This window comes from Lucilia sericata, unplaced genomic scaffold, assembly GCF_015586225.1.
Source record: "Lucilia sericata isolate MDLA Ls3-8-SP2 unplaced genomic scaffold, ASM1558622v1 Contig000634F_arrow, whole genome shotgun sequence".
Classification (NCBI taxonomy): Eukaryota; Metazoa; Arthropoda; class Insecta; order Diptera; family Calliphoridae; genus Lucilia; species Lucilia sericata.
This window is the reverse complement of record NW_023994640.1, coordinates 184336-202116: the sequence shown is the minus strand read 5'-3', so window position 1 is coordinate 202116 and position 17781 is coordinate 184336. Positions and strand designations below refer to the sequence as shown.

The following is a 17781-nucleotide window of genomic DNA, read 5'->3' as shown; positions in this document are numbered from 1 at the left end:
AATGTATAAACGAAAAAGTTTCCATTAGGAAAATCAATTTGCCAGAGCAAAAAAAAATGACCCCAAGTTGCTAAAACTTAACTACATTAACGTGTATATCAAAGACAAGTAACAGCTGGAAAACAATTTCCGTTTTTAAGAAGAGACAATTGTTATACAAAAAAAAAACAAGGAATGGAAAAAAACTTCCACACAAAAATTGTATAGCAAGAAGAAGAGGAAGCAACAATAGGACCTTTAATAAAGTTGTTATTTGGAAAATAAAATTTGTATAAGAAATATAAATTTTTCATAAAAAGGAAGAATGTATTATGAATGTGGAAAAATTGTTTGTTGAAATGTCCAGCCAATGATTATATGAAAGGTTGAAAAGCCGCTTGATTGTCTTTCAAACAATATTTCCATATAAAAAAGTTGTCTATAGAACACATGTCTACCTTTTAGACAACATTTCTATAAAAAGATTGTCTTTTACACAACATTTCTATAGGAATGATGGCTCTATTTCAGATGGCTCTAGAAAAGATGTCTGTGTTTCACACAACATTTCTATAGAACGCATGTCTGTCGTTCAGGCAAAATTTCTATAGAAAGGTAGTCTGTCTTTCATACAACATTTCTATAGAACGCATGTCTGTCGTTCAGGCAAAATTTCTATTTCCTTCAAGCAAAATTTCTATAGAAAAGTTGTCTGTCTTTCACACCACATTTTTAGAGAAAGATTATGTCTTTTAGACAACATTTCTATAGAAAGATTGTCTGTCTTTCACGCAACATTTGTATAGAAAAGTTTTGCGTATCTTTCAGACCACTTATCTATAGAATAATTGTCTGTCACTACACTACACTACATTTCTATAGAAAAGTTGTCCATCTTTCATACAACATTTCTGCAGAAAGATTGTCTACATAGAGGAAAAAAATGTACACGCCTGGTACCAAATTAACACCAAATTTTTCAATAACATCCATTGTCAAGTATATACATGCATACAACAACATAAAGACAAGACAATTCTTCTATAGAAATTATGAATGAAAGATAGAAAATTGTTCTATAGAAATGTTTCAAATTTTCTGTAGAACTTTTCAGACAAAACTTTACAGACAATTCGTTGTCGCAATCTAAACTTTCTGCACATCCGTTGTCTAAATGTTAACAAACGTGATAAGCTCACTATTTATAACGCATTTTGAGCTTACAACGTTTGTTAACTTTTAGACAACGGATGTGCATAAAGTTTAGATTGCGACAACGAGTTGTCTGTAAAGTTTTGTCTGAAAAGTTCTACAGAAAAATTTAAACATTTCTATAAAACAATTTTCTGTCTTTCATTCATAATTTCTATAGAAGAATTGTCTTGTCTTTAACACAACATTTGTATAGAAAAGTTGTCCGTCTTTCAGAAAGTATTTCTATAGAAAAGTTGTCTGTGAAGTTTTGTCTGAAAAGTTGCCCCTCTTTCAGACAACATTTCTATATAAATTGTCTGTCTTTCATATTTCTATATAAGGATTGTTTGTCTTTCAAACAAAAGTTCTATAGGAAGGTTTACCTTGTCTTTTATACCACATTTCTAAAAAAATGGTCTATCTTTCAGACAAAATTTCTATCTTTCAGATAGAAAATAGCCTGTCGTTCATTTTGGTTAAAATGTCAAAATATTATTTTCAATAAACTTTAATACGACTTCAATTCCAAACTATAAACAATTATCACGTTTTTTTAATTACATACAAATAAACAAAAAAATTGTTTACACAAAATAACCTTTAAATGCATTCATGGAAACCAAAAACCCACTACCACATAAAACCTTCAACACGTGTTAAAGGGGATTTGAAAACAATATTGAAAATTGTATGTTGCTAACTAAAATGTCACCTGTTGCTTAAGCACAAAAAGCTATTTATTATTTAATAAATGTTATTTCTTGAGTTAATTCAATAAAAAAATAATAATTAACTACGCATTTAATTTCTTAAGTTTTTTTTTAGTTTTCTAAGCAACTGTTTTATGATAAATTGCCATATTAAGTTTTTTTATTTGATTTTCTTTCTTTCTCCCTCCATTTTTAATGCAATTTCTTTCAATTACTTTTTGGTTTAACTCTAAATCTATATAATTTATTTCTGCAGTTTATTATTTTAATTAGGTTTTAATATATTTTTTTCTTACATTTTGCTATTGCTAGTTTAGAAAACTGTGGGTGTTTTAAGATAATCATCATCATCACCAGTTCTAAAACGTGGGTTTAAATGCAATTTGTGTAGTAAATATTTGTGTAAAAAGGGGATTAGAATTACTTGAGGGTTGGTTGTTCAAGTAGCATTTACTTACAACTATAATCCTTCTAATTGCCTTTATTTGTTCTACAATATATTTTTTTCTTCTTATTTATGAGTGTGTTTTTTCTATAAAAAATATAAGAATTATTATTTTTTTATTAAGAGTTATTTTGAGTTTGTGTGTCTTGGGTTTATTGAAGCTCGTTGCAATTAGTAAAAGATTAAACAAATGAGATTTTTACCCTTGTCTCGATTGGGGGTTGTTGCTGAGCAATAATTTATTATAAACTAAGAAAATATATTTTTGTATGTGTCTAATTATTAGGATTATGAAGATGTTGTACTTTAGTAATTGGCCATTTAGTTGGTAAGATTATTTTCTTTCATTTAACTAGATAGTGGGTTAATAATGTATATATCTCAATATACCAATAACTTTAATTTACGGTTGACACTTTGAAATAAAACATATGATTCCAACAGTAGACAATCCAAACTTAAAATAAATCACTCTCTGAACCATCTTAAAGATGTATCACAGAGGCAATTAAATTTGCTAGAGGTATTGATAGTTTATTTTTGGGACCTTAAGTTTTGGACTAGTTTAGAAAGAAAAATCCAATGGGCCTTGCAACGTTTTAATTAACATCGAAATAACTTTCTAGAAATTAGTTGTTTTTGGGCCAAACCTAATTTTATATTTTCCTTTTACATCCATAATTCTGATATCAAATTCGAAGAAATACACCTAGGCCTCTATCGGGCCTGTTGTGCGCTCCTTAAACAGTGCCTCAGGTGGGAATCGAACCCACCACCTCCGGTCTACCAGACTAAAACACTAAGCACTAACCTACCGGAGGCCACCTTATATTAATAACGCAAGTTGTTCACATACATATTGATCCATAAAGATCTAAGATCCAACTTCCGAAATTCACTTTTAATTTACGACACGTGCTTTGTTGATGTGTTACGATTCGTTATAAACGAATATAACAGTTTAATTTAAATTCGGAATCCTTTTCTTTAAGTACCGATTATCGATTTTTGGCCTAATCTGAAACTTCCCAGTAAAAACTTATCTTACAACTGGCAAGTAATATTGCATTTGGGGTTAATAAATACTTATTTTGTTAGACGAGATTCCCAAAATTAATTGGATGAAAGTATGTTTACCAGGTATTAACTTTTTGTTAGACAGACGCTCTAGACAATGGGCTACAAATCGTATTCAACAAATTGAAATAACGTTATTGATAACGACCATTTATTACAAAGTAATGTAAGCTATAACTACATTACCTTCATTACTCATTACTAAAATTTTAAAAATGTTTACTGGGTTATTATTCAAGTATCTTAATAAACTTAATAATGTACATGAAATGGCTTAATAAGTTATTACCCTAAGCTCCTAGAAAGGCATCTTCAATTTTCACACATTTGGTGAAATGTCAAATATGTATGCGTAAATGTTATAGACTGTCAATTCTTAAACGAAATAAGTTTTTTGTTCGCTTGACATTTTAACTAAATTCACAAATGTCATCCCCAAAAAAAAAATGTTTATTGGGTTAACAATGACAATCAACAAGTGTTTCGGAAAGTGGCAAACAATGTTGCAGAAAACCTGAATGAATTTATTCAACAACAAATAAAAAGGGGAACAGCAAGGCTTTCAAGGATATTTTGGAAAAGCAAAGTAATATAGAATATAAGAAAAATAAATAACTGCGCAGCAAGACCAATTACGTCAATGCATAAAGTCACTGCTAACACTTTTGAATGAAATGAAACGAGTCAATAAAACACAACATGCACAACAAAATGACACACACAAAGACTTAAATATTATGACAACAACAAGTGTTTGAACAATGACAACAGCAGCTAAGCAGTACAACAAAACCAATCGGGGTATTTCAAAACTAATGAAAGAAATTGAAAATGTTTCTATTTTCTTCACCTCCCTTCCTATTTAGCTTAATTGTATTAAATATTACTAAAGTATGTGTGAAAAATAGGCTCAATAGGCCTTTTCTGTTACATTAAAAGTAGGAGCACTTAATGGTGGAGAAAAAACTCATTTCAAATCTATTCAATTAACACGTTTGAACTAAAAACATTTTACAAAATATTCGATTATAGACCTAGAAAAAAAATTATATGTATAGAAACATAGGCACGTTTATAAATACACATACATACATACATTCCAACCAGTATTGGCATTGATACACTTTGTGTAGAAAAATGTTGTTAATGTTGCTTGCCTCCCAGCTGGGTGAAGAAACTGGGACAACGGCTGTTTTGTAAGACTAGTGCGTAGTAGTACTTGGGTATAAAAACCACAGGATCTTATTGAAAATAGTGGTTATTGAATTATAAAGTAAATAAGTTCAAGTATACTAGAGTGTAGCCTAAATACACACAAACATATTTTACAATATTTGCCTTTAAATAAAAAAGTTTCAACTTTAATATCAATACAATTTTTAGTGTTTAAGTAAAATTATTATTAATTTATTATCTTTCTTTTCTAATCCTTAGTTAAACGCTCTAGTGGTGGCAATAAAAATGATGGACACCTTAACAACAACTCACCCGCCGCCATATTGAATAAAAAATCAAGTCCAGAAATTGTACCAGCTTCCTATACAGCTCCTCCAAAACCCAAATCCATAATGCCTCAACTGCAACAGCAGCAACAACAAAGGCAAGAGGGAAATGAATTAAATTTCAATAACAATGCCATGGAAAAGAATAACGATCTTATCAGTTCGGCCATTGCAGCTGGACTCACTGCTGCCGCTGTAGAAGCTGCTGCCGTGGCCGCCAATCAACATGAGTTGGAACAATTAAGGAAACAACATCAACTCTATGCTGATGATATAGATGATGAACAAACCTCCTCAGCCATAAATAAACGTGGCATAAGTGCCCAACAATTTCCTTATCGTAGTGCCTCCTCTTCGGCCTCAGCCGCTAATCTGGGTTGGGGTAATCTCGCTGGTGTCAATAATGATTTCAATAGTGGTATTTATAATTCACCTTCTGCCGGTTATTACAATCCCTACGGTAGTTTCGATTCACTACCCGCCGTGGGCAATGATGTACCTCAAGGTACTTGGGGTGATGAATTGGATCCCGGTAATGTTGTTTACAGTGATATTGATGACTATGCTCCCGTTTCGAAGGGTAAGTTTTTGTTTTTATTGGTTTCGTCTTTATGTATTGATTGTTTTTTTTTTGTTGTTGTTGTTATTATTTAGCTTCCTCATATAGAAACAAAGCTTATGATAATTTACAAAACATTTTGAATTCCGAATCTTATTTGGATACAGTTCCCTTACCCTATAACAGTGGTCGTTATTATAGTTCCGGTTTGGATACTGAGCGCAATAAGAGAGCTTATAAGATCTTCAATCAATTGGCCAGTAAATTCCCCGATATGAGGTAATTAATTTGTAAACTTCTTGTAGAAAACGATTTTCAAATGAAGACATTTTTCTATAGAAAACTAAGATTGTTTTCTTTAGAAAATTTTCTTCCAGAACGAAACTTTTTTTTACAAAAAACTGTCTTCCAGAAAAAACACTTTTCCCATAGAAAAGTAACATCCATAGAAAACACTCTTCCTATAGAAAAGTAACTTCCATAGAAGATACTTTTCCTACAGAAAAGTGTCTTCCATAGAATACACTTTCCCTATAGAAAAGTGACTTCCATAGAAGATACTTTTCCTATAGAAAATTGACTTCCATAAAACACACTCTTCCTATAGAAAAGTGAATTCTAAAGAAGATACTTTACCTATAGAAAAGTGTCTTCCAATGAGACTTTTCCTGAAGAAAACTGTCTTCTAAAAAAGACATACGTCCAGAGAAGACGCTTTTTGTATAGAAAACTGTCATCCAAAGAAGGCTGTATAGAAAACTGTAGTCCAAAGAAGACACATTTCCTATAGAAAACTGTCGTGCAGAGAAGACACTTTTCTAAAAGAAAACTGTCGTGCAGAGAAGACACTTTTCTAATAGAAAACTGTCTTTCAGAGAAGACTCTTTTTCTATTTTGTAGAGAAGGCACATTTCCTAGAGAAGATACTTTTCTTCTTATAGAAAAGTGTATTCCAGAGAAGATACATTTCTTATAGAAAACTGCCTTCGAATGAAGACACTTTTTCTATCGAAAATCGTCTTGAATTGAAGACACTTTTTCTATCAAAAATCATATTCAATTGAAGACACGTTCCCGACTTTGAATGAAGTCACTTATATTTCTTTCAGAGAAGACACTTTTCGTATAGAAAACTGTATTCCTAACCTATGCCTTTAATTTCCTTTTCAGATTGAAACGTGATACAAAACTAACCCCAGCCGATATGTTAGCCCTGGTAGCACTTGTCGAAGCCGGTGAACGTGCCCGCAAAGATACAGATGCCGATGCTGGCTATACCTATCCCTCTGAAAACTATGTACCCAAAACCTATGGACTTAATAATAATTACAATACCGCTGGTAATGTTTACGATTATCCCACAATGCCTCAAGCCGATGAAAGTTTAGATTACAATAACAATAATGGCTGGTTTGAGCCACAATCAATGGTGGACTATTATGGAGTGCCCGTTAACATGGATGCCATGAGCAAATATGAGTTGCCCAGGGAGCTACCAAGAGAAAATAAATACAGTGATGGTTTTCCCTTAAATACAAATGGAAATCGTAAGTTTTGAAGCCAAACCCAAAATTTTTCCAGTTATAAATGTTTTCTTATATTTTAGGTTATAACAACAAACGTTTCATGGTGGCTAAAAAGAAAAGATCCATTGCTAAACCTTCAATACCCTACAAGCCCGAGTCATTCTTTTAAAGTTGCGTTTAATAAAAATATCTAAAATAATAACGTCAATTTCCCAAATTTAAGTAATAAAAGAAAATGGCGTTTACTTAAAAAAAAAACAGAAAAAACGTAAATAGTAAAAAATTTGTAAGATACCACACCATATACCAAAAATAAACTAAATTTAACTAAATATTTCAAAATATTTAGTTTTTGAAATATTGAAAAAAAAAACTATTTGCCCCCAGAAAGTATTTTTTATTTTAACTATAAACTACGTTTTCTATGAACATTTTTACTACTTTTTTTAAATCAAATATGTTTTGTGTCAAATTTTACGATAAAAATATGTTTTTTTTTTTTCTTTTTTAAGAAACTTATATTTGTATTTAACGTGCAATTGATGTAAAAGCATTTATGTAAAATATATCAATATTTAAAAGTAAATATACAAAAAAAAAAATTAACTAACTAATTATTTAAACTATACAAAAAAACTACACTTAAAAAAATATTTGTATGGTAATGAGAAGAAAAACCCTAAATGTTAACTAAATGAGAAAAAAAATACATACATGTAATGTCAAGCAGTCTGATTCAAAGATAAATGGACCTTTTTTTAAAAATAAATATGGTTTGTAAAAGTATTTATATTAGTAACGCTGTAAGAATTTAGAAAAGCTTTTTACCTTTCTTCATTTCCTTTTTATTTCGGTTTTATCCGCAAATTGCTCTTTTTGATCTTGGCACATTTTTGTAATGCACTCAAAGTCCTTTTGCGGCTTATTGCGCTAAGAGCGTTTTATGTAATTTATGAAAAAAAAAAATACTATATAAAAATTATCATCATTTACACTACTTCATAATATTATTTAGATTTCTAAAAATTTGTAACAGATCTTATCAGTTAAGGGATTAATTTATTCAGGCCAGGATTAAGTCTTGACTTTAGTATAGACTATAGTATAGCTCTGACTCCATATTTACTATAGCTTAGGTTATAGTCTCGACTATAGCTTAGACTATAGTCTCGATTATAGCTAAGACTATAGTCTTAACAATAGTCAAATCTATATATAGTTTAGACCACAATCTCGTCTATAGTCTATGCTATAGTTTTGACTATAGTCTTGACTATAGTATAGCTCGGACTATAGTTAAGACTATAATCTAAATAGTTCAGATTATAGCCTCGACTAAAGTTTAGACTGTAGTTTAAACAATAGTATAGTTCAGACTATAGTCTTGAATATAGATTAATATATAGTCTTGACTTTAGTTTAGACCATAGTATACGTCAGACTATAGTTTCGACTATAGTATAGCTCAGACTATACTCTCAACTATAGTTTAGATTATAATATGGACTATAGTTTAGACTAAAGTCTTGACTATATTTTAATTTATAGTCTTGACTATAGTCTATACTATAGTTTAATTTATACTATAGTCTTAACTATAGATTAATTTATAGTCTTGACTGTAGTTTATACTATAGAATAGTTCAGACTATAATCTGGACTATAGTTTAATCTATAGTCTTGACTATCGTTCAGACTAAAATCTTGACTATAGTTTAGACCATTGTCTTGACTTTACTCTAGACTATAGTACAGTTTTGACTATAGCCTTGACTATAGTTTAGACTATAGTTTGTACTTTAGTTTAGACTATGGTTTCCATTATAGCTTAGACCATAGGCATGACTATATTATAGAATATACCCTTAACTTTGGTATAGTCTGAACTATAGTCAAGACTATAGTCGAAACTATAGTTAAGATTATAGTCTACCAAAGTCAAGGTTATAGTCTAAACTGAAGCCTTTTAAGACTTTGGTCTTAATATTATCAAGTTTTGGCTAGAGTCTCGACTATAGTTTAGACTATAGGCTTCACTATGGTAGACTTTAATCTTGACTATAGTTTCGACTATAGTCCTGATTTTAGATTAAACTTCTTGACTATAGCATAGACTATAGTCTTGACTATAGCGTAGACTATAGTCTTGACTGTAGTTTAGTCTTGAGTATAGCGTAGACTACATATATTGTCTTGACTATAGTTTATACTGTAGTCATGTCTATAATCCTAACTTTAGTTTAGACTATAGTCTTGTCTTATAGTTTAGACTATAGTTAAGACTATATTCTTAACTATAATTGAGACTATAGCCTTGACTTTGGTAGACTTGACTTTAGTTTAGACTATAGTATTGACTATTTTTGACTATAGATTAGACTATATTCTTTACTATAGTTTAGACTATAGTCTTGACTATAGTTTAAAATTTAGTATAGAGTCTATAGTCTCGACTATAGTTCAATCTTTATTCTTGACTATAGGTTAGACTGTACTCTTGACTATAGTTTAGACTATAGTCTCGACTATAATTAAATAAAAATTAGAAAAAAATCATTCAAATTTTAAAAAGTGCTGTTCTTACAAACTTATTCGATACAATTTTCCCTCCTTATCAAGGAAATTTAATTCCCTTAGAAGATCTGTTACAATATCAGAAACAATATATGTAAAATTTACTAAATCAACCCCCACCCCCACATTCCTACATATTTGGCATTTATTAAATCAATCTTAAAAAAAAAAAAATAAAAAACAAAAATTAATGTTTAATTAACAAGAAACTAAAAAATACATCCTCATACATGTTAAAAACATAAATATTGTAAATTATTATAAACTCAACCATAAAAAAAATATAAAAAAAATTATTATTATCAAAAAGATCATTTTATGTATTTATGTAAAATTCAAAATTATTATTCATTTAAATGAAAGAAAAAATTAAGTGGCTCATCGCATTATATTTTAACAGAAAAAAATATTTATGCAAAATAAATTAATAAAAAAAAAAATAAAAATTATATTATATAAACAAAATTTAAACATGACTGTTTTTTCGGAATTTATTAAAATAAAATAAAAATTAATTATATTATACATAATCTATATTATACTATACATAAATAAAAAATATACATATATATTAAAATAAAAAAAAATTATTTATTTTAAAAATTTATTTTAAAACTATTTTTTTGCAAACAAAAACCTTTAATGACAAGAAAAAAGAATTACAAAAACCTAATTAAAATTAATATCAAAGAAAAAATTATTTAAAATTAGAAGCGCATACCCAAGACCATTATAAATACCTATATCGTATACACAGAAGCGGCAACCTTATAAACATATTAAATTACACATACAAACAAACCTAAAATAAATTAATTGTATGTGTTTAATTTATAATAAAATATTTGATCAACAAATAAACTAAAAAAAAACCTAACTTCTTTAACAAATAAAATTGCGTTTTAAAATTTGAACAACAAGAAAATTAATACTGTCAATAAGATTTTATTTCAAATAACAAATCTTTTTTTTTTAATTAATATTTATTGATTGTGTTTATTTGAAATTGTATACTTAACATGATTTTATTTTGTTAATAAAAAAGGTTTAATTACAAGTTTGGTTGAAATTCTACACATAATGTAATATGTAATTATTTTTATTAATTCGAATGTTACTTTCTTTGTTTGCCTTATTTTTGAAAATTAAGTTTTCAATAAAAACAAACTAAAAAAACTAAAATATTACGAAGTTTCATTTTCCAACTGTAAAACGCATGATATGGTAATTGAAGTTGAAGTACTTCTCGTGATATCGGCCTCTTAAAATATCCTATATAAACAAAGTGAATTTCGAACTGGAGGTCATTATTGGAGGTCAAATGCGAGAGTGATGCGAATACAAATGTCGCAATTTGTTCACATAGACAATTCCCTTCATCCCACTGTCCACCTGAGACTTGGTGTCCTTTGTCACACTAACGAGGCTCTGACGACCGATCGTGGGCGGTATAACCCTAAGCACAGCATGGAGTAAATACCTACAGCACCTCAACATGGTGTGTTACTCCTTGTACGATTATGATGGGATTGTGCAGTAGGGATGGCAGCGGAGAAGCTAAGAGAATGGCCCACAGTGGCGCCCAAAGGTCTTTAAAATATTTACCATCAGCAAACCTAGAGGGTTGCTGGCAGCCCCAGCACTAGATGCGGATGCGATCAGGCATACATCTTTAAAAACCTTGATTACAGAAACATCAAACAAGCTATATAAGAACTGAAATCCCCTCTCATGACGATATATAAATTCAGAACCCGGTTTATGTTTGGAATATGAAACGTAAGAACTTTCTCAGAACCAACGAAACTTAATCAAGTACAAAACGAAATGTCAAACTATAGCTCTGACATCCTTGGGTTAAGTCAAGTACGCTGGCCACAAACCTTCAGAGGGGCTACTATTTCCTCTTTTCAGGAAATGCAGAACACCGGATAAATTGGGTTGGTGTTCTGCTATCATCAAGGGCAAAAAGTGCCCTTTTGTTATATAAAACCATATCCGAGCGTTTCATAACAGTGAGATATAGCCTCGGTAATGAGCTCGCAAGGTCATGGCGAGACAAGAAATGGCAACGGCGTTAGATTGGTTGATTTCTGATTTATTGGTGGCACAAAATTTTTACACATGGTTATTTCGACTTATTGATATTTCAGCGGTAACGGTAGTAGTGCTGAAAAGATATTTGTAACAATAGCTTAGCGATAACGGGTTTCAACCTTATGCAGAATTTTATTATTATATATCGTTATTAATTTGAACTTAAGTAGGATTTTCAGAATAGAGCCGAAATCGTCCTAAGATAAAAAATCTAATTTTATCATAATTTTTAACTTCTGGAACGATTTATTTTGACAATGAACTGTTTTTCTGTAACAAGAGTTATATTAGGGGTATTGTCAATTATGTACCGATCCACATAATAATCATATATTTTGGTAGATAGATTTTAGTTACTATATCAGTATTGTAAAGCCTGTTTTCCCGGGAAACATTTGTATGTAGGAACTAATTGAAAACCTGGACCGATATTGCCCATTATCAATATCAAACTACTTGCATTAATATAAAATATTTATAGAAAATTTCAGCCCACTAGCTCCTACCGTTCGGGCAGACAAACGGATATGTCTAGATAGTCCCAGAATATATATATATTATTTTGTGGGTCTTAGACCAATATTTCGATGTGTGGGTGGATACAAAAACTAAAAAGTACCAAAATTCAATCTTTTATTTAGGGATAAAAATTTTTCTTATTTTGATCCCGCTAAATTTTTGTCGTGATAACGATTTGAAGGTTAGCATAATAAAAATTGATCAAATCTAGACACGGGAAGTCGCGACCGTTATCACCAAATACACAAATAGAATGATAACACAGGTATACATTGCAAAGTATACTTTTCTAAAAGATTGAGAAACTCTGAATTTCTCCATTACATCGAGATATTCGAGATATCGTGTCCTGAAGTTTGAAAAAACGTAAATTTTGGTCATTTTCGAGACGTATAACATTGCCAAGACAATTTATACTTGTGAACCACGCTGAATCTAAAGCTGAACTTAGATTTTCACCATCATATCTAGGATTTGAGATATTGTGTCCTGAAATTTGAAAAACGCAATTTTTGGGCCTTTAGAAAAGTATAAGTTATTGTCAGTGTTTGGACTTTTTTTAAATTTTGTCGGCCTGTGTAATTAACCCCTAAATTTGTTGGTGGTGGGTATAAAAAATAAATTTCTGGTAACACTTTTCAATGTTTCAACAAGACGAAAGCTTTTAACAAAAGTAACAGAGATTTCTGACGAAAGATATACTTATATAGAAGCAAAGGTATCAATCTTCACTTTTATCAATTTAAAAAAAAAGATTTATAAGTTTCCCAATTTAATATAAAAGGATAGAATGATGATTTTAAGCATGTTTGAACTAAATTCACATATACAAGGTTGCGGCAAATCTTATGTGAAATTGGAGATCACAATCTTTCACAATTGGCCTTATATGATTATTTGAACAAAAATGGAGATTGCCGATTTTGTACCTAAACAGCCAATACAAAAAGCTTTTTTTCACATGTTAACAAAAAAACTTTGGTGTTGACTTTAACATTGACTGTTAAAAATTGTTAAAACCGCAAGAAATGTTAACCAAACTATTAAACATGCTTTATTAAGTATTTTTCACTTATTGTTGATTTATTTAATAAACAATAAATAAACGATTTTTTTTTTTCATTTAATAGACTATTTAAACTTTATATTAACACATTCTATTAAAATCTTTCAAATTATAATTCACTCTCTTAAAGATTAAAATTTTCTTTTCATTATTATTGCAAAAGAAAGTGCAATTGTTTATAAAAATAATGAAATAAAGATTCCGTTGTGATTTACATTAAAACATTTTAAAATTTCGTCATTATAAAATGAAAGCAACAAGTTGGCAGAGAGCAGCTATAAAGACATACAATTCATACGTGCAGCCGGGAACGTCATAAACCGCATTTAACATTCCACAATGTCAAGTTAAACAAAAAAGCGTAAATGTGGGTAAAAAATGTTTAAAAATACAAAGGCGGCACTAGAAACTGATTCATTCAAACAAAATTCTTAAATAAATTTCAAGAGTAAACTAAAAGAGTAATTTTAAATTTGTTTAAAAAGTAAGAGAAATTTAATGTAAAACAATAAACAAATGTAATACAAATTGAAATTCGTTTAAGAAATTAAAACTAATTCATTTTCCCCCTTTTCTTATAATTTGTTTCCATTTCCTAAATGAAAAGAAATTTTGAAAGTGTGTTGTAGTTGATCAATTAAATATTATGATGATGGCTATTGATTAATTCGTAACTATAAAGGAATCATTAAATAATAAAAATAGTGTCATTTGAGACAATGTATTTGTTTGAGAATGAGCACAAATATTTATGTTTTTTTTTTTCGTCTAATTGAATCGAACAATTGATAGAACATTGTCTGCCCTTCCAACTCCCCTTTTCCAACTAATCAACATTTTTAATTGAAATGAATATAAATATTGAAGAAACAAATTTTTGTTATAAAAAAACACCAAAATGGGATACGCACGCGTGTTATTAAATCATCCAAACAATTTGATCATTATTGTTTGGTATTGAGATGACAACATAAATAAATAGAGACCTAAAATAAATTACTGTTGGAGGGGAATGGAACCTAACAGACAAATGTCATTAAATGGAATATGTATGTGCAGGAAGCGAATTGCCCAATCGGAAAGAAAATATGGAATATTTCACCAGAAAATCTAGAATATCGCAATTTTATCCAAATTTCACTAGAAATTCGAAATTTCACTAGAAATTCGAAATTTCACTAGAAATTCAGAATTTCACTAGAAATTCAGAATTTCACTAGAAATTCAAAATTTCACTAGAAATTCGAAATTTCACTAGAAATTCGAAATTTCAGAAATTCGAAATTTTACTAGAAATTCGAAATTTCACTAGAAATTCGAAATTTTACTAGAAATTCAGAATTTCACTAGAAATTCAAAATTTCACTAGAAATTCGAAATTTCACTAGAAATTCGAAATTTTACTAGAAATTCGAAATTTCACTAGAAATTCGAAATTTTACTAGAAATTCAAAATTTCACTAGAAATTCAAAATTTCATTAGAAATACGAAATTTCACTAGAAATTCAAAATTTCACAAGAAATTCAAAATTTCACTAGAAATCTAAAATTTCATTAGAAATTCAAAATTTCACTAGAAATTCAAAATTTCACTAGAAATTCAAAATTTCACTAAAAATTCGAAATTTCACTAGAAATTCGAAATTTCAGAAATTCGAATTTTCACTAGAAATTCAAAATTTCGCCAGAAATACGATATTTCGCTATAAATTCGAAATTTCACTAAATTCGAAATTTTACCAAAAATTCTACATTTCACTAGAAATTCGAAAATTCATTGCAAATTTCACTAAAAATTCAAAATTTCTAGGGATTGAAATTTCACTGGAAATTAAAATTTTAATTAAAAAGGATTTCACTAAAAATTTCATTTCATAATATCACTAGAAATTCTAATTTCATTAAAAATTTTTAAATTCACTATAAATTCGAAATTTCAGTACAGATTCAAAATTCGAAATTTCACTAAAAGTTCTTAAATTCACAAAAAATTTTTGAATTCACTATAAATTCGACATTTTAGTAAAGCTTCAAAATTTCAGAAATTGGAAATTTCACTCGAAATTCGAAATTACACTAGAAATTCTAAAATTTACTACAAATTTGAAATATCATTTACTACAAACTCGAAATTTCAATAGAAATTCCAAATTTCAATAGAAATTCCAAATTTCAATAGCAATCCCAAATTTCAATAGAAATCCCAAATTTCACTACAAATTCGAATTTTATTAGAAAATCAAATTCATATGTCCGTCTATCTGTGTAAAGAGCAACAGTGGAAATTTTACACAAATATTCCCTCATAATCAGATAAGTTTAATGTTAAAAATTTTTGAAAAAATACAAAATCAAAATTATTCGAAAATACAAATACTGTAGCAGATCAGAATATGCATTTCATTAATTTTAATGCATTTTTTACAATACAGTAAGAAGCTTAATTAAAAAATTCTAGATTAGTCTATGTTTGTTTTGATGTGGATTGACTCCTATATAGATCACAAAAACTGTGATGTGTGTTAAACATTATTGTATAACACAATCTAGCTATCAGATAAACAATTGAATACAACAGGTTAATTGGAACAGAACCCCATATGATAAAAGAAACGCATTTAAAACAATAAAGAACATTTAATTCTATACAACAAATAACATCAACAATAACATTCCAAATTCATCGATGTATAACAAATTTCTGAAACCAACCAGCTCACTCTAACTCATTGCACTATTTTAAAACGGCCATTGAACCCTTTTCTCCCACAACATTGAATTGGAAAAATATTGAAAAATTTTACACTAAAGTACTGGTTAACAAAACAATATGTTGTATGTTTTTGTTGTTTTTATTGATGGGTACCTGAGCTTATCTAACGAGTGTAACCTAAACAATATGTATTTTGTTATTGTTGTTGTTATTTTTGGTTTATTTTTGTTTACCTTTTCTAACAGAAAAACCACTCACGCAAGAAGTGCGCGTTTTAAAGATATCGAGGTATTTGTTTGCTTATGAGCGACGCATGCGCAGTGAATGTTTTTTTAGATATAAACAAGTTATTTGAAATAGTACATAAAAATACAATTTATTCATTGTTTATTATTCAATATAAACAAATGCATATAAATTTGGAAAAAAAAAATAACTAGAGTCTTAGACATTTATGGAATATGACATAGATTTGATTGATTAAAATACTTAGTAAAGGTTTATTGAAAATTATAAAGAATTTTTGTAAACAATATTTTTAAAAATTGTATTTTTTGCTATTGTTATAATTTTTTTGCCTTATTTAAGACATTTTTATTTATTATACTTAATTTCATAGAAGATTTTGCTAAATTTTTCTAAGTGTAACATTTTTTTGTTGAAAATAATATTTGTGCAGAATCTTTCTTTCTATACACATCTAATTCTCGTGAGACAAGTTTTTTCTTTTAATATTATTATTTTTTTTTTGTGGAGTAAAAAGCTAATGCGTATATAGAAGTTGCCTGTGACGACTTAAAGAACAGCAACCGAAGAAATAATGTTATGTTCCTTGTTTATCCCTTTTTTTACGTCATAAGAAATAAAAAAGCTGGAATACGAAAACAACGAATTTTAAATACCCTTTTTTATAAGCAAATAAATATTGAAACAACTATTTTTTGAGAAACAAACAATTCTCCATAATTAGTTAGAATTGGTTATTTGTCAAAATAATATTTTATGTTTATACAGAGTTAATATTGTGCCAAAAATATTCACGCAGCATAAACAATTAAAATATTTAAATATATTTCAGTTGTTTTCTTTTTTATTATTTTAAAATATTAAAAAAAAAACACCCAAGATTAGTCAACGATATTGTAGACACTTTTGCCAATAAACATCATCACATGTGCAAAAAAAAAAAAAATCCATCATATTATTTTCGCTAAATTGTTTTAAAATATTTCCTTAATTTTAGGTCATAAATTCTTTCATACGTACATATTAAGTGATGAAATAAATAAGAAAAATAAAATGTCAATTATATACAATGAAGAAATAGCTATCTGAACTCCTTTGGACAATTTTTGCTTGGACCAATAGGTGAAAAGTTACACTCATTTATAGACTGTTCTATAGTTCAGACTATAGTCTGTTCTATAGTTCAAACTATAGACTGTTCTATAGTTCAGACTATAGACTGTTCTATAGTTCAGACTATAGACTGTTCTATAGTTCAGACTATAGACTGTTCTATAGTTCAGACTATAGACTGTTCTATAGTTCAGACTATAGACTATTCTATAGTCCAGACTATAGACTGTTCTATAGTCCAGACTATAGACTGTTCTATAGTCCAGACTATAGACTGTTCTATAGTCCAGACTATAGACTGTTCTATAGTCCAGACTATAGACTGTTCTATAGTCCAGACTATAGACTGTTCTATAGTCCAGACTATAGACTGTTCTATAGTCCAGACTATAGACTGTTCTATAGTCCAGACTATAGACTGTTCTATAGTCCAGACTATAGACTGTTCTATAGTCCAGAC

General features: G+C 28.9%; 1 protein-coding gene across 1 annotated transcript in view; it reads left to right on the top strand.

Moving 5' to 3' along the window:
* Nucleotides 1-9727, top strand: part of LOC119606912 — a 32812-nt gene extending 23085 nt beyond the window's left edge. The window contains exons 2-5 of the mRNA XM_037960575.1: nucleotides 4840-5487; nucleotides 5562-5745; nucleotides 6637-7013; nucleotides 7073-9727. Coding sequence (XP_037816503.1) covers nucleotides 4840-5487; nucleotides 5562-5745; nucleotides 6637-7013; nucleotides 7073-7161 — 1298 coding nt within the window. The 3' untranslated portion in view covers nucleotides 7162-9727. The remainder of the gene's footprint in view (nucleotides 1-4839; nucleotides 5488-5561; nucleotides 5746-6636; nucleotides 7014-7072) is intronic.
* The last annotated feature ends 8054 nt before the right edge of the window (nucleotides 9728-17781 follow it).